The 23,382-nt window shown below is 61.6% G+C and overlaps 2 protein-coding genes across 6 annotated transcripts in view; one reads left to right on the forward strand and one right to left on the reverse strand.

Moving 5' to 3' along the window:
- Positions 1-23,382, forward strand: part of LOC147099693 (cytidine deaminase-like) — a 134,720-nt gene that overhangs the window by 46,608 nt on the left and 64,730 nt on the right. The window lies entirely within an intron of this gene.
- Positions 1-23,382, reverse strand: part of LOC147099695 (uncharacterized) — a 123,720-nt gene that overhangs the window by 26,052 nt on the left and 74,286 nt on the right. For all 5 annotated transcript variants that reach the window (XM_085969069.1, XM_085969068.1, XM_085969067.1 and 2 more), the window contains one exon: positions 3,016-3,133. In XM_085969069.1, coding sequence (XP_085825195.1) covers positions 3,016-3,133 — 118 coding nt within the window. The remainder of the gene's footprint in view (positions 1-3,015; positions 3,134-23,382) is intronic.

The raw sequence follows: 23,382 nt of genomic DNA on the forward strand, positions 1-23,382 counted from the left end.
CAGTGAGAGTCAGTGTTTGTGGAACCGTATTCCAGTGAGAGTCAGTGTCTGTGGAACTGTACCCCAGTGAGAGTCAGTGTCTGTGGAACTGTATCCCAGTGAGAGTCAGTGCCTGTGGAACTGTATTCCAGTGAGAGTTAGTGTCTGTGGAACTGTACCCCTGGGAGAGTCAGTGTCTGTGGAACTGTACCCCAGTGAGAGTCAGTGCCTGTGGAACCCATACCCCAGTGAGAGTCAGTGTCTGTGGAATTGTATCCCAGTGAGAGTCAGTGTCTGTGGAACTGTATCCCAGTGAGAGTCAGTGCCTGTGGAACCTGTACCCCAGTGAGAGTCAGTGTCTATGGAACTGTACCCCAGTGAGAGTCAGTGTCTGTGGAACTGTACCCCAGTGAGAGTCAGTGTCTATGGAACTGTACCCCAGTGAGAGTCAGTGTCTGTGGAACTGTACCCCAGTGAGAGTCAGTGTGTGTGGAACTGTACCCCAGTGAGAGTCAGTGTCTGTGGAACCTGTACCCCAGTGAGAGTCAGTGTCTATGGAACTGTACCCCAGTGAGAGTCAGTGTCTGTGGAACTGTACCCCAGTGAGAGTCAGTGTCTGTAGAACCCGTACCCCAGTGAGAGTCAGTGTCTGTGGAACTGTACCCCAGTGAGAGACAGTGTCTGTGGAACTGTATCCCAGTGAGAGTCAGTGTCTGCGGAACTGTACCCCAGTGAGAGTCAGTGTCTGTGGAACTGTATCCCAGTGAGAGTCAGTGTGTGTGGAACTGTACCCCAGTGAGAGTCAGTGTCTGTGGAACTCTACCCCAGTGAGAGTCAGTGTCTGTGGAACTGTACCCCAGTGAGAGACAGTGTCTGTGGAACTGTATCCCAGTGAGAGTCAGTGTCTGCGGAACTGTACCCCAGTGAGAGTCAGTGTCTGTGGAACTGTATCCCAGTGAGAGTCAGTGTCTGTGGAACTGTACCCCAGTGAGAGTCAGTGCCTGTGGAACCTGTACCCCAGTGAGAGTCAGTGTCTGTAGAACTGTACCCCAGTGAGTGTCAGTGTCTTTGGAACTGTACCCCAGTGAGAGTCAGTGTCTGTGGAACTGTACCTCAGTGAGAGTCAGAGTCTGTGGAACCCGTACCCCAGTGAGAGTCAGTGTCTGTGGAACTGTACCCCAGTGAGAGTCAGTGTCTGTGGAACTGTACCCCAGTGAGAGTCAGTGTCTGTGGAACTATCCCAGTGAGAGTCAGTGTCTGTGGAACTGTATCCCAGTGAGAGTCAGTGCCTGTGGAACCTGTACCCCAGTGAGAGTCAGTGTCTATGGAACTGTACCCCAGTGAGAGTCAGTGTCTGTAGAACTGTACCCCAGTGAGAGTCAGTGTCTGTGGAACTGTACCCCAGTGAGAGTCAGTGTCTGTGGAACTGTACCCCAGTGAGAGTCAGTGCCTATGGAACTGTACCCCAGTGAGAGTCAGTTTCTGTGGAACTGTACCCCAGTGAGGGTCAGTGTCTGTGGAACTGCACCCCAGTGAGGGTCAGTGTCTGTGGAACCCGTACCCCAGTGAGTGTCTGTGGAACTGTACCCCAGTGAGAGTCAATGTCTGTGGAACTGTACCCCAGTGAGAGTCAGTGTGTGTGGAACTGTACCCCAGTGAGAGTCAGTGTCTGTAGAACCCGTACCCCAGTGAGAGTCAGTGTCTGTGGAACTGTGCCCCAAGTGAGAGACAGTGTCTGTGGAACCCATACCCCAGTGAGAGTCAGTATTTGTGGAACTGTACCCCAGTGAGAGTCAGTGTCTTTGGAACTGTACCCCAGTGAGAGACAGTGTCTATGGAACCCATACCCCAGTGAGAGTCAGTATTTGTGGAACTGTAACCCAGTGAGAGTCAGTGTCTGTGGAACCCATACCCCAGTGAGAGTCAGTGTCTGTGGAACTGTACCCCAGTGAGTCAGTGTCTGTGGAACTGTAGCCCAGTGAGAGTCAGTGTCTGTGGAACTGTACCCCAATGAGAGTCAGTGTCTGTGGAACTGTACCCCAGTGAGAGTCAGTGTCTGTGGAACTGTACCCCAATGAGAGTCAGTGTCTGTGGAACTGTACCCCAGTGAGAGTCAGTGTCTGTGGAGCTGTACCCCAGTGAGAGTCAGTGTCTGTGGAACTGTACCCCAGTGAGAGTCAGTGTCTGTGGAACTGTACCCCAGTGAGAGTCAGTGTCTGTGGAACTGTACCCCAGTGAGAGTCAGTGTCTGTGGGACTGTACCCCAGTGAGAGTCAGTGTCTGTGGAACTGTACCCCAGTGAGAGTCAGTGTCTGTGGAACTGTACCCCAGTGAGAGTCAGTGTCTGTGGAACTGTATCCCAGTGAGAGTCAGTGTCTGTGGAACTGTACCCCAGTGAGAGTCAGTGTCTGTGGAACTGTACCCCAGTGAGAGTCAGTGTCTGTGGAACTGTACCCCAGTGAGAGTCAGTGTCTGTGGAACTGTACCCCAGTGAGAGTCAGTGTCTGTGGAACTGTACCCCAGTGAGAGTCAGTGTCTCTGCAACTGTACCCCAGTGAGAGTCAGTGTCTGTGGAACTGTACCCCAGTGAGAGTCAGTGTCTGTGGAACTGTACCCCAGTGAGAGTCAGTGTCTGTGGAACTGTACCCCACTGAGAGTCAGTGTCTGTAGAACTGTACCCCAGTGAGAGTCAGTGTCTGTGGAACCCGTACCTCAGTGAGAGTCAGTGTCTGTAGAACTGTACCCCAGTGAGAGTGTCTGTGGAACTGTACCCCAGTGAGAGTCAGTGTCTGTGGAACTGTATCCCAGTGAGAGTCAGTGTCTGTGGAACTGTATCCCAGTGAGAGTCAGTGTCTGTGGAACTGTGCCCCAGTGAGAGTCAGTGTCTGTAGAACTGTACCCCAGTGAGAGTCAGTGTCTGCACCTTTAGGGTAGTAGGAGAGAAATTTGGGGATATGTGGTACCAGGGAACAAATTGGCGGAGAGTGGGGATTGCACAATAACTTTGGTGCCATCTCAGTCTTTTGCTGATGTTACCTGTGCTGGAGTGTGTAACTGCAGGCGTATCTGACGAGACAACAGAATCCACTTCATTCAAGTGTTGGGGGAAATAGCTGGTGAAAGTTGCACGCTGATAATCCTGTCCTTGGATAAACTGAAAGAGAAGCAACTTTAACCTCCGATCAACATTCCTGAGAGCAAACTCTGCCCACCCCTCGTCCATCAGCAACCCACACAGGAAACAGACCCTACACCCAAGGACTGCTGCAACCTGACACTTTTACTGACATTAATTGTGCAAATTGTTCCAGCAAGAATAAGAATTGGTTTAGACAGAATCGGCTCGGTGCGATGCCTCCCATGAATGAATAGCTGCCGACACTGACTGCCTGGGCTCATAATTGAATGGTAACTCGGGGAGGTGCTGGAGTGCGGCCAGTGCCCATGAAACTATACCCTAGCGAGAGTCAGTGCACTGGGGAGGTGGCAGATGATGAGCTGAGAATTAGGCTGGTTTGGAGCTCCCAGGTGGAATTATGCTCGAGCTGCAGTGCCGCTGACTGCCTGCTGGTGGTGCTGTGCTTAGTGTCTCTGACTGCACAACAGCGCCGCCAGGTGCAACTCACTGGCATTGCAACTGAATCATAGAATCACACAGCACAGGAGGAGGCCATTCGGCCCATTGTGCCTGTACTGGCTCTGAAAAAGCTTCCAGTTAATCCCATTCCCCTGCCCTTTCCGCACAGCCCTGTAATTTTTTTCCCTTCAAGTATTTATTGAATTCCATTTTGAAAGTTACTATTGAATCTGCTTCCACCACCATTCCAGATCACAAGTCGCTGCATAAAAATACATTTCCTCATGTCACCTCTAGTTCTTTTGCCAATTACCTTAAATCTGTGCCCTCTGGTTACCGACCCTTCTGCCACTGGAAACTGTTCCTCCTTATTTACTCGCAAAACTGTTCATGATTTTGAACACCGCTACCAAACCTCCGAGGAGGGGATTGGAAACTGAACTCCATCCCCCTCACGTTCCCATCCCCCTTTGCGTTCCCATCCCCCTCACGTTCCCATCCCCCTCACGTTCCCATCCCCCTTTGCGTTCCCATCCCCCCTCACATTCCCATCCCCCTCACGTTCCCATCCCCCTTCGCGTTCCCATCCCCCTCACGTTCCCATCCCCTTCACGTTCCCATCCCCCTTCGCGTTCCCATCCCCCTTCACGTTCCCATCCCCCTTCGCGTTCCCATCCCCCTCACGTTCCCATCCCCCTTCGCGTTCCCATCCCCCTTTCGCGTTCCCATTCCCCTTCCTGTTCCCATCCCCTTCGCGTTCCCATCCCCCTCACGTTCCCATCCCCCTTCACGTTCCCATCTCCTTTCGCGTTCCCATCCCCTTCACGTTCCCATCCCCCTTCGCGTTCCCATTCCCCCTTCGCGTTCCCATCCCCTTCACGTTCCCATCCCCTTCACGTTCCCATCCCCCTCACGTTCCCATCCCCCTTCGCGTTCCCATCCCCCTTCACCTTCCCATCTCCCTTCGCGTTCCCATCCCCCCTTCACATTCCCATCTCCCTTCGCGTTCCCATCCCCCTTCACGTTCCCATCTCCTTTCGCGTTCCCATCCCCTTCACGTTCCCATCCCCCTCCGCGTTCCCATCCCCCCTTCACGTTCCCATCCCCTTCACGTTCCCATCCCCTTCACGTTCCCATCTCCTTCACGTTCCCATCCCCTTCACGTTCCCATCCCCCTCCGCGTTCCCATCCCCCTTCACGTTCCCATCCCCTTCACGTTCCCATCCCCTTCACGTTCCCATCTCCTTCACGTTCCATCTCCTTCACGTTCCCATCCCCCTCACGTTCCCATCCCCCTCACGTTCCCATCCCCTTCACATTCCCATCTCCCTTCGCGTTCCCATCCCCCTTCACGTTCCCATCTCCTTTCGCGTTCCCATCCCCTTCACGTTCCCATCCCCCTCCGCGTTCCCATCCCCCTTCACGTTCCCATCCCCTTCACGTTCCCATCCCCTTCACGTTCCCATCTCCTTCACGTTCCCATCCCCCTCACGTTCCCATCCCCCTCACGTTCCCATCCCCCTCACGTTCCCATCCCCCTCACGTTCCCATCCCCTTCACGTTCCCATCTCCCTCACGTTCCCATCCCCCTTCGCGTTCCCATCCCCCTTCGCGTTCCCATCCCCCTCACGTTCCCATCCCCCTTCGCGTTCCCATCCCCCTCACGTTCCCATCCCCCTTCGCGTTCCCATCCCCCTCACGTTCCCATCCCCCTCACGTTCCCATCCCCCTTCGCGTTCCCATCCCCCTCACGTTCCCATCCCCTTCACGTTCCCATCCCCCTTCGCGTTCCCATCCCCCTTCACGTTCCCATCCCCCTTCGCGTTCCCATCCCCCTCACGTTCCCATCCCCCTTCGCGTTCCCATCCCCCTTCGCGTTCCCATCCCCCTTCGCGTTCCCATCCCCTTCCTGTTCCCATCCCCTTCGCGTTCCCATCCCCCTCACGTTCCCATCCCCCTTCACGTTCCCATCTCCTTTCGCGTTCCCATCCCCTTCACGTTCCCATCCCCCTTCGCGTTCCCATCCCCCTTCGCGTTCCCATCCCCTTCACGTTCCCATCCCCCTCACGTTCCCATCCCCCTTCGCGTTCCCATCCCCCTTCACCTTCCCATCTCCCTTCGCGTTCCCATCCCCCTTCACATTCCCATCTCCCTTCGCGTTCCCATCCCCCTTCACGTTCCCATCTCCTTTCGCGTTCCCATCCCCTTCACGTTCCCATCCCCCTCCGCGTTCCCATCCCCCTTCACGTTCCCATCCCCTTCACGTTCCCATCCCCTTCACGTTCCCATCTCCTTCACGTTCCCATCCCCCTCACGTTCCCATCCCCCTCACGTTCCCATCCCCCTCACGTTCCCATCCCCCTCACGTTCCCATCCCCTTCACGTTCCCATCTCCCTCACGTTCCCATCCCCCTTCGCGTTCCCATCCCCCTTCGCGTTCCCATCCCCCTCACGTTCCCATCCCCCTTCGCGTTCCCATCCCCCTCACGTTCCCATCCCCCTTCGCGTTCCCATCCCCCTCACGTTCCCATCCCCCTTCACGTTCCCATCCCCCTTCGCGTTCCCATCCCCTTCACGTTCCCATCCCCCTTCGCATTCCCATCCCCCTCACGTTCCCATCCCCCTTCGCGTTCCCATCCCCTTCCCGTTCCCATCCCCTTCGCGTTCCCATCCCCTTCACGTTCCCATCTCCTTCACGTTCCCATCCCCCTCACGTTCCCATCCCCCTTCACGTTCCCATCCCCCTTCGCGTTCCCATCCCCCTTCGCGTTCCCATCCCCCTCACGTTCCCATCCCCCTCACGTTCCCATCCCCCTTCGCGTTCCCATCCCCCTTCACGTTCCCATCCCCCTTCGCGTTCCCATCCACCTCACGTTCCCATCCCCCTTCACGTTCCCATCCCCCTTCGCGTTCCCATCCCCTTCGCGTTCCCATCCCCCTTCACGTTCCCATCCCCCTTCACGTTCCCATCCCCCTTCGCGTTCCCATCCACCTCACGTTCCCATCCCCCTCACGTTCCCATCCCCCTTCACGTTCCCATCCCCCTTCACGTTCCCATCCCCCTCACGTTCCCATCCACCTCACGTTCCCATCCCCCTCACGTTCCCATCCCCCTCACGTTCCCATCCCCCTCACGTTCCCATCCCCCTTCACGTTCCCATCCCCCTTCACGTTCCCATCCCCCTTCGCGTTCCCATCCCCCTTCGCGTTTCCATCCCCCTTCGCGTTCCCATCCCCCTTCGCGTTCCCATCCCCTTCACGTTCCCATCCCCCTTCGCGTTCCCATCCCCCTCCGCGTTCCCATCCCCTTCACGTTCCCATCCCCTTCACGTTCCCATCCCCTTCACGTTCCCATCTCCTTCACGTTCCCATCCCCCTCACGTTCCCATCCCCTTCACGTTCCCATCCCCCTCACGATCCCATCCCCTTCACGTTCCCATCTCCCTCACGTTCCCATCCCCCTCACGTTCCCATCCCCCTTCGCGCTCCCATCCCCCTTCGCGTTCCCATCCCCCTTCGCGTTCCCATCCCCCTTCGCGCTCCCATCCCCCTTCGCGTTCCCATCCCCCTTCACGTTCCCATCCCCCTCACGTTCCCATCCCCCTTCGCGCTCCCATCCCCCTTCGCGTTCCCATCCCCCTTCACGTTCCCATGCCCCTTCGCGTTCCCATGCCCCTTCGCGCTCCCATCCCCCTTCGCGTTCCCATCCCCCTTCACGTTCCCATCCCCCTCACGTTCCCATCCCCCTTCGCGCTCCCATCCCCCTTCGCGTTCCCATCCCACTTCGCGTTCCCATGCCCCTTCACGTTCCCATCCCACTTCGCGTTCCCATCCCCCCTCACGTTCCCATCCCCCTTCGCGCTCCCATCCCCCTTCGCGTTCCCATCCCCCTTCGCGTTCCCATGCCCCTTCACGTTCCCATCCCACTTTGCGTTCCCATCCCCCTTCGCGTTCCCATCCCCCTTCGCGCTCCCATCCCCCTTCCCGTTCCCATCCCCCTTCACGTTCCCATCCCCCTCACGTTCCCATCCCCCTTCGCGCTCCCATCCCCCTTCGCGTTCCCATCCCCCTTCGCGTTCCCATGCCCCTTCACGTTCCCATCCCCTTCGCGTTCCCATCCCCCTCACGTTCCCATCCCCCTCCGCGTTCCCATCCCCTTCACGTTCCCATCCCCCTTCACGTTCCCATCCCCCTTCGCGTTCCCATCCCCCTTCGCGTTCCCATCCCCCTTCGCATTCCCATCCCCCTTCGCGTTCCCATCCCCTTCACGTTCCCATCCCCCTTCACGTTCCCATCCCCCTTCGCGTTCCCATCCCCCTCCGCGTTCCCATCCCTTTCACGTTCCCATCCCCCTTCGCGTTCCCATCCCCCTTCACGTTCCCATCCCCCTTCACGTTACCATCCCCCTCCGCGTTCCCATCCCCCTTCACGTTCCCATCCCCCTTCGCGTTCCCATCCCCCTTCGCGTTCCCATCCCCCTTCGCGTTCCCATCCCCCTTCGCGTTCCCATCCCCTCCGCGTTCCCATACCCCTTCGCGTTCCCATCCCCCTTCGCGTTCCCATCCCCCTTCGCGTTCCCATCCCCCTCCGCGTTCCCATCCCCTTCACGTTCCCATCCCCTTCACGTTCCCATCTCCCTCACGTTCCCATCCCCCTCACGTTCCCATCCCCCTTCGCGTTCCCATCCCCCTTCGCGTTCCCATCCCCCTTCACGTTCCCATCCCCCTTCGCGTTCCCATCCCCCTTCACGTTCCCATCCCCCTTCGCGTTCCCATCCCCCTCACGTTCCCATCCCCCTCACGTTCCCATCCCCCTTCGCGTTCCCATCCCCCTCCGCATTCCCATCCCCTTCACGTTCCCATCCCCTTCACGTTCCCATCTCCCTCACGTTCCCATCCCCCTCACGTTCCCTTCCCCCTTCGCGTTCCCATCCCCCTTCGCGTTCCCATCCCCCTTCGCGTTCCCATCCCCCTTCACGTTCCCATCCCCCTTCGCGTTCCCATCCCCCTTCACGTTCCCATCCCCCTTCGCGTTCCCATCCCCCTCACGTTCCCATCCACCTCACGTTCCCATCCCCCTTCGCGTTCCCATCCCCATCCCCCTTCACGTTCCCATCACCCTCACGTTCCCATCCCCCTCACGTTCCCATCCCCCTTCACGTTCCCATCCCCCTTCACGTTCCCATCTCCCTCCGCGTTCCCATCCCCCTTCGCGTTCCCATCCCCCTTCGCGTTTCCATCCCCCTTCGCATTCCCATCCCCCTTCGCGTTCCCATCCCCTTCACGTTCCCATCCCCCTTCATGTTCCCATCCCCCTCCGCGTTCCCATCCCCTTCACGTTCCCATCCCCTTCACGTTCCCATCCCCTTCACGTTCCCATCCCCTTCACGTTCCCATCTCCTTCACGTTCCCATCCCCCTCACGTTCCCATCCCCCTTCGCGTTCCCATCCCCCTTCGCGTTCCCATCCCCCTTCATGTTCCCATCCCCCTCACGTTCCCATCCCCCTCACGTTCCCATCCCCCTCACGTTCCCATCCCCTTCACGTTCCCATCCCCCTCACGATCCCATCCCCTTCACGTTCCCATCTCCCTCACGTTCCCATCCCCCTCACGTTCCCATCCCCCTTCGCGCTCCCATCCCCCTTCGCGTTCCCATCCCCCTTCACGTTCCCATCCCCCTTCGCGTTCCCATGCCCCTTCACGTTCCCATCCCCCTTCGCGTTCCCATCCCCCTTCACGTTCCCATCCCCCTTCGCGTTCCCATCCCCCTTCACGTTCCCATCCCCCTCCGCGTTCCCATCCCCTTCACGTTCCCATCCCCCTTCACGTTCCCATCCCCCTTCGCGTTCCCATCCCCCTTCGCGTTCCCATCCCCCTCCGCATTCCCATCCCCTTCACGTTCCCATCCCCTTCACGTTCCCATCCCCTTCACGTTCCCATCCCCCTCACGTTCCCATCCCCCTCACGTTCCCATCCCCCTCACGATCCCATCCCCTTCGCGTTCCCATCCCCCTTCGCGTTCCCATCCCCCTCCGCGTTCCCATCCCCTTCACGTTCCCATCCCCCTTCGCGTTCCCATCCCCTTCATGTTCCCATCCCCCTTCACGTTCCCATCCCCCTTCACGTTCCCATCCCCCTTCGCTTTCCCATCCCCCTTCGCGTTCCCATCCCCCTTCACGTCCCCATCCCCCTCCGCATTCCCATCCCCTTCACGTTCCCATCCCCTCCGCGTTCCCATCCCCTTCACGTTCCCATCCCCTTCACGTCCCCATCCCCCTCCGCATTCCCATCCCCTTCACGTTCGCATCCCCCTTCGCGTTCCCATCCCCCTTCACGTTCCCATCCCCTTCGCGTTCCCATCCCCCTCCGCATTCCCATCCCCTTCGCATTCCCATCCCCCTTCGCGTTCCCATCCCCTTCACGTTCCCATCCCCCTTCACGTTCCCATCCCCTTCGCGTTCCCATCCCCCTTCACGTTCCCATCCCCCTTCGCGTTCCCATCCCCTTCACGTTCCCATCCCCTTCACGTTCCCATCCCCCTTCGCGTTCCCATCCCCTTCATGTTCCCATCCCCCTTCGCGTTCCCATCCCCTTCACGTTCCCATCCCCCTTCGCGTTCCCATCCCCCTTCACGTTCCCATCCCCCTCCGCGTTCCCATCCCCCTCACGTTCCCATCCCCTTCACGTTCCCATCCCCCTTCACGTTCCCATCCCCTTCGCGTTCCCATCCCCCTCCGCGTTCCCATCCCCCTTCGCGTTCCCATCTCCCTTCGCGTTCCCATCCCCCTTCGCGTTCCCATCCCCCTTCGCTTTCCCATCCCCCTTCGCGTTCCCATCCCCCTTCGCGTTCCCATCCCCCTTCGCGTTCCCATCCCCCTTCGCGTTCCCATCCCCTTCACGTTCCCATCCCCCTTCACGTTCCCATCCCCCTTCGCGTTCCCATCCCCCTCCGCGTTCCCATCCCCTTCACGTTCCCATCCCCCTTCGCGTTCCCATCCCCTTCACGTTCCCATCCCCCTTCGCATTCCCATCCCCCTTCACGTTCCCATCCCCCTTCGCGTTCCCATCCCCCTTCACGTTCCCATCCCCCTTTGCGTTCCCATCCCCCTTTGCGTTCCCATCCCCCTTCGCATTCCCATCCCCCTTCGCGTTCCCATCCCCCTTCGCGTTCCCATCCCCCTTCACGTTCCCATCCCCCTTCGCGTTCCCATCCCCCTTCACGTTCCCATCCCGCTTTGCGTTCCCATCCCCCTTTGCGTTCCCATCCCCCTTTGCGTTCCCATCCCCCTTTGCGTTCCCATCCCCCTCCGCGTTCCCATCCCCCTTCGCGTTCCCATCCCCCTTCGCGTTCCCATCCCCCTCACGTTCCCATCCCCCTTTGCGTTCCCATCCCCCTTCACGTTCCCATCCCCCTTCACGTCCCCATCCCCCTCCGCATTCCCATCCCCTTCACGTTCCCATCCCCTCCGCGTTCCCATCCCCTTCACGTTCCCATCCCCCTTCGCGTTCCCATCCCCCTCCGCGTTCCCATCCCCTTCACGTTCCCATCCCCTTCACGTTCCCATCCCCTTCACGTTCCCATCCCCCTCACGTTCCCATCCCCCTCACGTTCCCTTCCCCTTCACGTTCCCATCCCCCTCACGATCCCATCCCCTTCACGTTCCCATCTCCCTCACGTTCCCATCCCCCTCACGTTCCCATCCCCCTTCGCGCTCCCAGCCCCCTTCGCGTTCCCATCCCCCTTCACGTTCCCATCCCCCTTCGCGTTCCCATCCCCCTTCACGTTCCCATCCCCCTCCGCGTTCCCATCCCCTTCCCGTTCCCATCCCCCTTCACGTTCCCATCCCCCTTCACGTTCCCATCTCCCTTCGCGTTCCCATCCCCCTTCGCGTTCCCATCCCCCTTCGCGTTCCCATCCCCCTTCGCGTTCCCATCCCCCTTCGCGTTCCCATCCCCTTCACGTTCCCATCCCCCTTCACGTTCCCATCCCCCTTCGCGTTCCCATCCCCTTCACGTTCCCATCCCCCTTCGCGTTACCATCCCCTTCCTGTTCCCATCCCCCTTCGCGCTCCCATCCCCCTTCACGTTCCCATCCCCCTTCACGTTCCCATCCCCCTTCGCGTTCCCATCCCCCTTCGCGTTCCCATCCCCCTTTGCGTTCCCATCCCCCTTCGTGTTCCCATCCCCCTTCGCGTTCCCATCCCCCTCCGCATTCCCATCCCCTTCACGTTCCCATCCCCTTCACGTTCCCATCCACTCCGCGTTCCCATCCCCTTCACGTTCCCATCCCCCTCCGCGTTCCCATCCCCCTTCACGTTCCCATCCCCCTTCACGTTCCCATCCCCCTTCGCGTTCCCATCCCCCTCCTCGTTCCCATCCCCCTCCGCGTTCCCATCCCCTTCACGTTCCCATCCCCCTTCACGTTCCCATCCCCCTTCGCGTTCCCATCCCCCTTCACGTTCCCATCCCCCTCCGCGTTCCCATCCCCCTTCGCGTTCCCATCCCCCTTCACGTTCCCATCCCCCTTCGCGTTCCCATCCCCCTCCACGTTCCCATCCCCCTCCGCGTTCCCATCCCCTTCACGTTCCCATCCCCCTTCACGTTCCCATCCCCCTTCGCGTTCCCATCCCCCTTCACGTTCCCATCCCCCTCCGCGTTCCCATCCCCCTTCGCGTTCCCATCCCCCTTCACGTTCCCATCCCCCTTCGCGTTCCCATCCCCCTCCGCGTTCCCATCCCCCTTCGCGTTCCCATCTCCCTTCGCGTTCCCATCCCCCTTCGCGTTCCCATCCCCCTTCGCTTTCCCATCCCCCTTCGCGTTCCCATCCCCCTTCGCGTTCCCATCCCCCTTCGCGTTCCCATCCCCCTTCGCGTTCCCATCCCCTTCACGTTCCCATCCCCCTTCACGTTCCCATCCCCCTTCGCGTTCCCATCCCCCTTCGCGTTCCCATCCCCCTCCGCGTTCCCATCCCCTTCACGTTCCCATCCCCCTTCGCGTTCCCATCCCCTTCACGTTCCCATCCCCCTTCGCATTCCCATCCCCCTTCACGTTCCCATCCCCCTTCGCGTTCCCATCCCCCTTCACGTTCCCATCCCCCTTTGCGTTCCCATCCCCCTTTGCGTTCCCATCCCCCTTCGCGTTCCCATCCCCCTTCGCGTTCCCATCCCCCTTCGCGTTCCCATCCCCCTTCACGTTCCCATCCCCCTTCGCGTTCCCATCCCCCTTCACGTTCCCATCCCGCTTTGCGTTCCCATCCCCCTTTGCGTTCCCATCCCCCTTTGCGTTCCCATCCCCCTTTGCGTTCCCATCCCCCTTTGCGTTCCCATCCCCCTTCGCGTTCCCATCCCCCTTCGCGTTCCCATCCCCCTCACGTTCCCATCCCCCTTTGCGTTCCCATCCCCCTTCACGTTCCCATCCCCCTTCACGTCCCCATCCCCCTCCGCATTCCCATCCCCTTCACGTTCCCATCCCCTCCGCGTTCCCATCCCCTTCACGTTCCCATCCCCCTTCGCGTTCCCATCCCCCTCCGCGTTCCCATCCCCTTCACGTTCCCATCCCCTTCACGTTCCCATCCCCCTCACGTTCCCATCCCCTTCACGTTCCCATCCCCCTCACGATCCCATCCCCTTCACGTTCCCATCTCCCTCACGTTCCCATCCCCCTCACGTTCCCATCCCCCTTCGCGCTCCCAGCCCCCTTCGCGTTCCCATCCCCCTTCACGTTCCCATCCCCCTTCGCGTTCCCATCCCCCTTCACGTTCCCATCCCCCTCCGCGTTCCCATCCCCTTCCCGTTCCCATCCCCCTTCACGTTCCCATCCCCCTTCACGTTCCCATCTCCCTTCGCGTTCCCATCCCCCTTCGCGTTCCCATCCCCCTTCGCGTTCCCATCCCCCTTCGCGTTCCCATCCCCTTCACGTTCCCATCCCCCTTCACGTTCCCATCCCCCTTCGCGTTCCCATCCCCCTCCGCGTTCCCATCCCCTTCACGTTCCCATCCCCCTTCGCGTTACCATCCCCTTCCTGTTCCCATCCCCCTTCGCGCTCCCATCCCCCTTCACGTTCCCATCCCCCTTCACGTTCCCATCCCCCTTCGCGTTCCCATCCCCCTTCGCGTTCCCATCCCCCTTTGCGTTCCCATCCCCCTTCGTGTTCCCATCCCCCTTCGCGTTCCCATCCCCCTCCGCATTCCCATCCCCTTCACGTTCCCATCCCCCTTTGCGTTCCCATCCCCCTTTGCGTTCCCATCCCCCTCCGCGTTCCCATCCCCCTTCGCGTTCCCATCCCCCTTCGCGTTCCCATCCCCCTCACGTTCCCATCCCCCTTTGCGTTCCCATCCCCCTTCACGTTCCCATCCCCCTTCACGTCCCCATCCCCCTCCGCGTTCCCATCCCCTTCACGTTCCCATCCCCTCCGCGTTCCCATCCCCTTCACGTTCCCATCCCCCTTCACGTTCCCATCCCCCTCCGCGTTCGCATCCCCTTCACGTTCCCATCCCCTTCACGTTCCCATCCCCTTCACGTTCCCATCCCCCTCACGTTCCCATCCCCCTCACGTTCCCATCCCCTTCACGTTCCCATCCCCCTCACGATCCCATCCCCTTCACGTTCCCATCTCCCTCACGTTCCCATCCCCCTCACGTTCCCATCCCCCTTCGCGCTCCCAGCCCCCTTCGCGTTCCCATCCCCCTTCACGTTCCCATCCCCCTTCGCGTTCCCATCCCCCTTCACGTTCCCATCCCCCTCCGCGTTCCCATCCCCTTCCCGTTCCCATCCCCTTCACGTTCCCATCCCCCTTCACGTTCCCATCCCCCTCCGCGTTCGCATCCCCTTCACGTTCCCATCCCCTTCACGTTCCCATCCCCTTCACGTTCCCATCCCCCTCACGTTCCCATCCCCCTCACGTTCCCATCCCCTTCACGTTCCCATCCCCCTCACGATCCCATCCCCTTCACGTTCCCATCTCCCTCACGTTCCCATCCCCCTCACGTTCCCATCCCCCTTCGCGCTCCCAGCCCCCTTCGCGTTCCCATCCCCCTTCACGTTCCCATCCCCCTTCGCGTTCCCATCCCCCTTCACGTTCCCATCCCCCTCCGCGTTCCCATCCCCTTCCCGTTCCCATCCCCCTTCACGTTCCCATCCCCCTTCACGTTCCCATCTCCCTTCGCGTTCCCATCCCCCTTCGCGTTCCCATCCCCCTTCGCGTTCCCATCCCCCTTCGCGTTCCCATCCCCTTCACGTTCCCATCCCCCTTCACGTTCCCATCCCCCTTCGCGTTCCCATCCCCCTCCGCGTTCCCATCCCCTTCACGTTCCCATCCCCCTTCGCGTTCCCATCCCCTTCCGGTTCCCATCCCCCTTCGCGCTCCCATCCCCCTTCGCGTTCCCATCCCCCTTCACGTTCCCATCCCCCTTCGCGTTCCCATCCCCCTTCGCGTTCCCATCCCCCTTTGCGTTCCCATCCCCCTTCGTGTTCCCATCCCCCTTCGCGTTCCCATCCCCCTCCGCATTCCCATCCCCTTCACGTTCCCATCCCCTTCACGTTCCCATCCACTCCGCGTTCCCATCCCCTTCACGTTCCCATCCCCCTCCGCGTTCCCATCCCCTTCACGTTCCCATCCCCCTTCGCGTTCCCATCCCCCTCACGTTCCCATCCCCCTCGCGTTCCCATCCCCCTCGCGTTCCCATCCCCCTCGCGTTCCCATCCCCTTCACGTTCCCATCCCCTTCACGTTCCCATCCCCTTCACTTTCCCATCCCCCTCACGTTCCCATCCCCTTCACGTTCCCATCCCCTTCACGTTCCCATCCCCCTCACGTTCCCATCCCCCTCACGTTCCCATCCCCTTCACGTTCCCATCCCCTTCGCGTTCCCATCCCCCTCGCGTTCCCATCCCCTTCGCGTTCCCATCTCCCTCACGTTCCCATCCCCCTCACGTTCCCATCCCCCTTCGCGTTCCCATCCCCCTTCACGTTCCCATCCCCCTCACGTTCCCATCCCCTTCACGTTCCCATCCCCCTCACGTTCCCATCCCCTTCACGTTCCCATCTCCCTCACGTTCCCATCCCCCTCACGTTCCCATCCCCCTTCGCGTTCCCATCCCCCTTCACGTTCCCATCCCCCTTCGCGTTCCCATCCCCCTTCACGTTCCCATCCCCTTCACGTTCCCATCCCCCTTCGCGTTCCCATCCCCCTTCGCGTTCCCATCCCCCTTCGCGTTCCCATCCCCCTCACGTTCCCATCCCCCTCACGTTCCCATCCCCTTCACGTTCCCATCCCCCTCACGATCCCATCCCCTTCACGTTCCCATCTCCCTCACGTTCCCATCCCCCTCACGTTCCCATCCCCCTTCGCGCTCCCATCCCCCTTCGCGTTCCCATCCCCCTTCACGTTCCCATCCCCCTTCGCGTTCCCATGCCCCTTCACGTTCCCATCCCCCTTCGCGTTCCCATCCCCCTTCACGTTCCCATCCCCCTTCGCGTTCCCATCCCCCTTCGCGTTCCCATCCCCCTTCACGTTCCCATCCCCCTCCGCGTTCCCATCCCCTTCACGTTCCCATCCCCCTTCACGTTCCCATCCCCCTTCGCGTTCCCATCCCCCTTCGCGTTCCCATCCCCCTTCGCGTTCCCATCCCCCTCCGCATTCCCATCCCCTTCACGTTCCCATCCCCTTCACGTTCCCATCCCCTTCACGTTCCCATCTCCTTCACGTTCCCATCCCCCTCACGTTCCCATCCCCCTCACGTTCCCATCCCCTTCACGTTCCCATCCCCCTCACGATCCCATCCCCTTCACGTTCCCATCTCCCTCACGTTCCCATCCCCCTTCGCGCTCCCATCCCCCTTCGCGTTCCCATCCCCCTTCGCGTTCCCATCCCCCTCCGCGTTCCCATCCCCCTTCACGTTCCCATCTCCCTTCGCGTTCCCATCCCCCTTCGCGTTCCCATCCCCCTTCGCATTCCCATCCCCCTTCGCGTTCCCATCCCCTTCACGTTCCCATCCCCCTTCGCGTTCCCATCCCCCTCCGCGTTCCCATCCCCTTCCCGTTCCCATCCCCCTTCGCGTTCCCATCCCCCTTCACGTTCCCATCCCCCTTCGCGTTCCCATCCCCTTCACGTTCCCATCCCCCTTCGCGTTCCCATCCCCTTCGCGTTCCCATCCCCTTCACGTTCCCATCCCCCTTCACGTTCCCATCCCCCTTCGCGTTCCCATCCCCCTTCGCGTTCCCATCCCCCTTCGCGTTCCCATCCCCCTTCGCGTTCCCATCCCCCTTCGCGTTCCCATCCCCTTCACGTTCCCATCCCCCTTCACGTTCCCATCCCCCTTCGCGTTCCCATCCCCCTTCGCGTTCCCATCCCCCTTCGCGTTCCCATCCCCTTCACGTTCCCATCCCCCTTCACGTTCCCATCCCCCTTCGCGTTCCCATCCCCCTTCGCGTTCCCATCCCCCTTCGCGTTCCCATCCCCCTTCGCGTTCCCATCCCCCTTCGCGTTCCCATCCCCCTTCGCGTTCCCATCCCCTTCACGTTCCCATCCCCCTTCACGTTCCCATCCCCCTTCACGTTCCCATCCCCCTTCGCGTTCCCATCCCCCTTCGCGTTCCCATCCCCTTCACGTTCCCATCCCCCTTCACGTTCCCATTCCCCTTCGCGTTCCCATCCCCCTCCGCGTTCCCATCCCCTTCACGTTCCCATCCCCCTTCGCGTTCCCATCCCCTTCACGTTCCCATCCCCCTTCACGTTCCCATCCCCCTTCACGTTCCCATCCCCCTTCGCGTTCCCATCCCCCTTCACGTCCCCATCCCCCTCCGCATTCCCATCCCCTTCACGTTCCCATCCCCTCCGCGTTCCCATCCCCTTCACGTTCCCATCCCCTTCACGTCCCCATCCCCCTCCGCGTTCCCATCCCCTTCACGTTCCCATCCCCCTTCGCGTTCCCATCCCCCTTCACGTTCCCATCCCCTTCGCGTTCCCATCCCCCTCCGCATTCCCATCCCCTTCGCATTCCCATCCCCCTTCGCGTTCCCATCCCCTTCACGTTCCCATCCCCTTCGCGTTCCCATCCCCCTTCACGTTCCCATCCCCCTTCGCGTTCCCATCCCCTTCACGTTCCCATCCCCTTCACGTTCCCATCCCCCTTCGCGTTCCCATCCCCTTCATGTTCCCATCCCCCTTCGCGTTCCCATCCGCGTTCCCATCCCCCTTCGCGTTCCCATCCCCCTTCACGTTCCCATCCCCCTCCGCGTTCCCATCCCCCTCACGTTCCCATCCCCTTCACGTTCCCATCCCCCTTCGCGTTCCCATCCCCCTTCACGTTCCCATCCCCTTCGCGTTCCCATCCCCTTCGCGTTCCCATCCCCCTCACGTTCCCATCCCCTTCGCGTTCCCATCCCCCTTCACGTTCCCATCTCCCTTCGCGTTCCCATCCCCCTTCGCGTTCCCATCCCCCTTCGCGTTCCCATCCCCCTTCGCGTTCCCATCCCCCTTCGCGTTCCCATCCCCTTCACGTTCCCATCCCCCTTCGCGTTCCCATCCCCCTCCGCGTTCCCATCCCCTTCACGTTCCCATCCCCCTTCGCGTTCCCATCCCCTTCATGTTCCCATCCCCCTTCACGTTCCCATCCCCCTTCGCGTTCCCATCCCCCTCCGCGTTCCCATCCCCTTCACGTTCCCATCCCCCTTCGCGTTCCCATCCCCCTTCACGTTCCCATCCCCCTCCGCGTTCCCATCCCCCTTCGCGTTCCCATCCCCCTTCACGTTCCCATCCCCCTTCGCGTTCCCATCCCCCTCCGCGTTCCCATCCCCCTTCGCGTTCCCATCTCCCTTCGCGTTCCCATCCCCCTTCGCGTTCCCATCCCCCTTCGCGTTCCCATCCCCCTTCGCGTTCCCATCCCCCTTCGCGTTCCCATCCCCCTTCGCGTTCCCATCCCCTTCACGTTCCCATCCCCCTTCACGTTCCCATCCCCCTTCGCGTTCCCATCCCCCTCCGCGTTCCCATCCCCTTCACGTTCCCATCCCCCTTCGCGTTCCCATCCCCTTCATGTTCCCATCCCCCTTCGCATTCCCATCCCCCTTCACGTTCCCATCCCCCTTCGCGTTCCCATCCCCCTTCGCGTTCCCATCCCCCTTCGCGTTCCCATCCCCCTTTGCGTTCCCATCCCCCTTCGCATTCCCATCCCCCTTCACGTTCCCATCCCCCTTCGCATTCCCATCCCCCTTCACGTTCCCATCCCCCTTCGCGTTCCCATCCCCCTTCACGTTCCCATCCCCCTTTGCGTTCCCATCCCCCTTTGCGTTCCCATCCCCCTCCGCGTTCCCATCCCCCTTCGCGTTCCCATCCCCCTTCGCGTTCCCATCCCCCTCACGTTCCCATCCCCCTTTGCGTTCCCATCCCCCTTCACGTTCCCATCCCCCTTCACGTCCCCATCCCCCTCCGCATTCCCATCCCCTTCACGTTCCCATCCCCTCCGCGTTCCCATCCCCTTCACGTTCCCATCCCCCTTCACGTTCCCATCCCCCTCCGCGTTCCCATCCCCTTCACGTTCCCATCCCCTTCACGTTCCCATCCCCTTCACGTTCCCATCCCCCTCACGTTCCCATCCCCCTCACGTTCCCATCCCCTTCACGTTCCCATCCCCCTCACGATCCCATCCCCTTCACGTTCCCATCTCCCTCACGTTCCCATCCCCCTCACGTTCCCATCCCCCTTCGCGCTCCCAGCCCCCTTCGCGTTCCCATCCCCCTTCACGTTCCCATCCCCCTTCGCATTCCCATCCCCCTTCACGTTCCCATCCCCCTTCGCGTTCCCATCCCCCTTCACGTTCCCATCCCCCTTTGCGTTCCCATCCCCCTTTGCGTTCCCATCCCCCTCCGCGTTCCCATCCCCCTTCGCGTTCCCATCCCCCTTCGCGTTCCCATCCCCCTCACGTTCCCATCCCCCTTTGCGTTCCCATCCCCCTTCACGTTCCCATCCCCCTTCACGTCCCCATCCCCCTCCGCATTCCCATCCCCTTCACGTTCCCATCCCCTCCGCGTTCCCATCCCCTTCACGTTCCCATCCCCCTTCACGTTCCCATCCCCCTCCGCGTTCCCATCCCCTTCACGTTCCCATCCCCTTCACGTTCCCATCCCCTTCACGTTCCCATCCCCCTCACGTTCCCATCCCCCTCACGTTCCCATCCCCTTCACGTTCCCATCCCCCTCACGATCCCATCCCCTTCACGTTCCCATCTCCCTCACGTTCCCATCCCCCTCACGTTCCCATCCCCCTTCGCGCTCCCAGCCCCCTTCGCGTTCCCATCCCCCTTCACGTTCCCATCCCCCTTCGCGTTCCCATCCCCCTTCACGTTCCCATCCCCCTCCGCGTTCCCATCCCCTTCCCGTTCCCATCCCCCTTCACGTTCCCATCCCCCTTCACGTTCCCATCTCCCTTCGCGTTCCCATCCCCCTTCGCGTTCCCATCCCCCTTCGCGTTCCCATCCCCTTCACGTTCCCATCCCCCTTCACGTTCCCATCCCCCTTCGCGTTCCCATCCCCCTTCGCGTTCCCATCCCCCTTCGCGTTCCCATCCCCTTCACGTTCCCATCCCCCTTCACGTTCCCATCCCCCTTCGCGTTCCCATCCCCCTCCGCGTTCCCATCCCCTTCACGTTCCCATCCCCCTTCGCGTTCCCATCCCCTTCATGTTCCCATCCCCCTTCGCATTCCCATCCCCCTTCACGTTCCCATCCCCCTTCGCGTTCCCATCCCCCTTCGCGTTCCCATCCCCCTTCGCGTTCCCATCCCCCTTTGCGTTCCCATCCCCCTTCGCATTCCCATCCCCCTTCGCGTTCCCATCCCCCTTCGCATTCCCATCCCCCTTCACGTTCCCATCCCCCTTCGCGTTCCCATCCCCCTTCACGTTCCCATCCCCCTTTGCGTTCCCATCCCCCTTTGCGTTCCCATCCCCCTCCTCGTTCCCATCCCCCTTCGCGTTCCCATCCCCCTTCGCGTTCCCATCCCCCTCACGTTCCCATCCCCCTTTGCGTTCCCATCCCCCTTCACGTTCCCATCCCCCTTCACGTCCCCATCCCCCTCCGCATTCCCATCCCCTTCACGTTCCCATCCCCTCCGCGTTCCCATCCCCTTCACGTTCCCATCCCCCTTCACGTTCCCATCCCCCTCCGCGTTCCCATCCCCTTCACGTTCCCATCCCCTTCACGTTCCCATCCCCTTCACGTTCCCATCCCCCTCACGTTCCCATCCCCCTCACGTTCCCATCCCCTTCACGTTCCCATCCCCCTCACGATCCCATCCCCTTCACGTTCCCATCTCCCTCACGTTCCCATCCCCCTCACGTTCCCATCCCCCTTCGCGCTCCCAGCCCCCTTCGCGTTCCCATCCCCCTTCACGTTCCCATCCCCCTTCGCGTTCCCATCCCCCTCCACGTTCCCATCCCCCTCCGCGTTCCCATCCCCTTCCCGTTCCCATCCCCCTTCACGTTCCCATCCCCCTTCACGTTCCCATCTCCCTTCGCGTTCCCATCCCCCTTCGCGTTCCCATCCCCCTTCGCGTTCCCATCCCCCTTCGCGTTCCCATCCCCTTCACGTTCCCATCCCCCTTCACGTTCGCATCCCCATTCGCGTTCCCATCCCCCTTCGCGTTCCCATCCCCCTCCGCATTCCCATCCCCTTCACGTTCCCATCCCCTTCACGTTCCCATCCACTCCGCGTTCCCATCCCCTTCACGTTCCCATCCCCCTCCGCGTTCCCATCCCCTTCACGTTCCCATCCCCTTCACGTTCCCATCCCCCTCACGTTCCCATCCCCTTCACGTTCCCATCCCCCTTCGCGTTCCCATCCCCCTCACGTTCCCATCCCCCTCGCGTTCCCATCCCCCTCGCGTTCCCATCCCCCTCGCGTTCCCATCCCCTTCACGTTCCCATCCCCTTCACGTTCCCATCCCCTTCACTTTCCCATCCCCCTCACGTTCCCATCCCCTTCACGTTCCCATCCCCCTCACGTTCCCATCCCCCTCACGTTCCCATCCCCTTCACGTTCCCATCCCCTTCACGTTCCCATCCCCCTCACGTTCCCATCCCCCTCACGTTCCCATCCCCTTCACGTTCCCATCCCCTTCGCGTTCCCATCCCCTTCACGTTCCCATCTCCCTCACGTTCCCATCCCCCTCACGTTCCCATCCCCCTTCGCGTTCCCATCCCCCTTCACGTTCCCATCCCCCTCACGTTCCCATCCCCTTCACGTTCCCATCCCCCTCACGTTCCCATCCCCTTCACGTTCCCATCTCCCTCACGTTCCCATCCCCCTCACGTTCCCATCCCCCTTCGCGTTCCCATCCCCCTTCACGTTCCCATCCCCCTTCGCGTTCCCATCCCCCTTCACGTTCCCATCCCCTTCGCGTTCCCATCCCCCTTCGCGTTCCCATCCCCCTTCGCGTTCCCATCCCCCTCACGTTCCCATCCCCCTCACGTTCCCATCCCCCTCCGCGTTCCCATCCCCCTTCACGTTCCCATCCCCCTCCGCGTTCCCATCCCCTTCACGTTCCCATCCCCCTTCCTGTTCCCATCCCCCTTCACGTTCCCATCTCCCTTCGCGTTCCCATCCCCCTTCGCGTTCCCATCCCCCTTCACGTTCCCATCCCCCTTCGCGTTCCCATCCCCCCACGTTCCCATCCCCCTCCGCGTTCCCATCCCCTTCACGTTCCCATCCCCCTTCGCGTTCCCATCCCTTTCGCGTTCCCATCCCCTTCGCGTTCCCATCCCCCTTCACGTTCCCATCCCCCTTCGCGTTCCCATCCCCCTTCGCGTTCCCATCCCCCTTCGCGTTCCCATCCCCCTTTGCGTTCCCATCCCCCTCCGCGTTCCCATCCCCCTTCACGTTCCCATCCCCCTTCGCGTTCCCATCCCCCTCACGTTCCCATCCCCCTTCGCGTTCCCATCCCCCTTCACGTTCCCATCCCCCTTCACGTCCCCATCCCCTTCACGTTCCCATCCCCTTCACGTTCCCATCCCCTTCACGTTCCCATCCCCCTCACGTTCCCATCCCCTTCACGTTCCCATCCCCTTCACGTTCCCATCCCCCTTCACGTTCCCATCCCCCTTCACGTTCCCATCCCCCTTCGCGTTCCCATCCCCTTCACGTTCCCATCCCCCTTCACGTTCCCATCCCCCTTCACGTTCCCATCCCCCTTCGCGTTCCCATCCCCCTTCACGTCCCCATCCCCCTCCGCATTCCCATCCCCTTCACGTTCCCATCCCCTCCGCGTTCCCATCCCCTTCACGTTCCCATCCCCTTCACGTTCCCATCCCCCTTCGCGTTCCCATCCCCCTTCACGTTCCCATCCCCTTCGCGTTCCCATCCCCCTCCGCATTCCCATCCCCTTCGCATTCCCATCCCCCTTCGCGTTCCCATCCCCTTCACGTTCCCATCCCCCTTCACGTTCCCATCCCCTTCGCGTTCCCATCCCCCTTCACGTTCCCATCCCCCTTCGCGTTCCCATCCCCTTCACGTTCCCATCCCCTTCACGTTCCCATCCCCCTTCGCGTTCCCATCCCCTTCATGTTCCCATCCCCCTTCGCGTTCCCATCCCCTTCACGTTCCCATCCCCCTTCGCGTTCCCATCCCCCTTCACGTTCCCATCCCCCTCCGCGTTCCCATCCCCCTCACGTTCCCATCCCCTTCACGTTCCCATCCCCCTTCGCGTTCCCATCCCCCTCACGTTCCCATCCCCTTCGCGTTCCCATCCCCCTTCACGTTCCCATCTCCCTTCGCGTTCCCATCCCCCTTCGCGTTCCCATCCCCCTTCGCGTTCCCATCCCCCTTCGCGTTCCCATCCCCCTT

Source organism: Somniosus microcephalus, chromosome 28, assembly GCF_052327205.1.
Source record: "Somniosus microcephalus isolate GS21.2 chromosome 28, FLI_Smic_1.0, whole genome shotgun sequence".
NCBI classification, from domain to species: domain Eukaryota; kingdom Metazoa; phylum Chordata; class Chondrichthyes; order Squaliformes; family Somniosidae; genus Somniosus; species Somniosus microcephalus.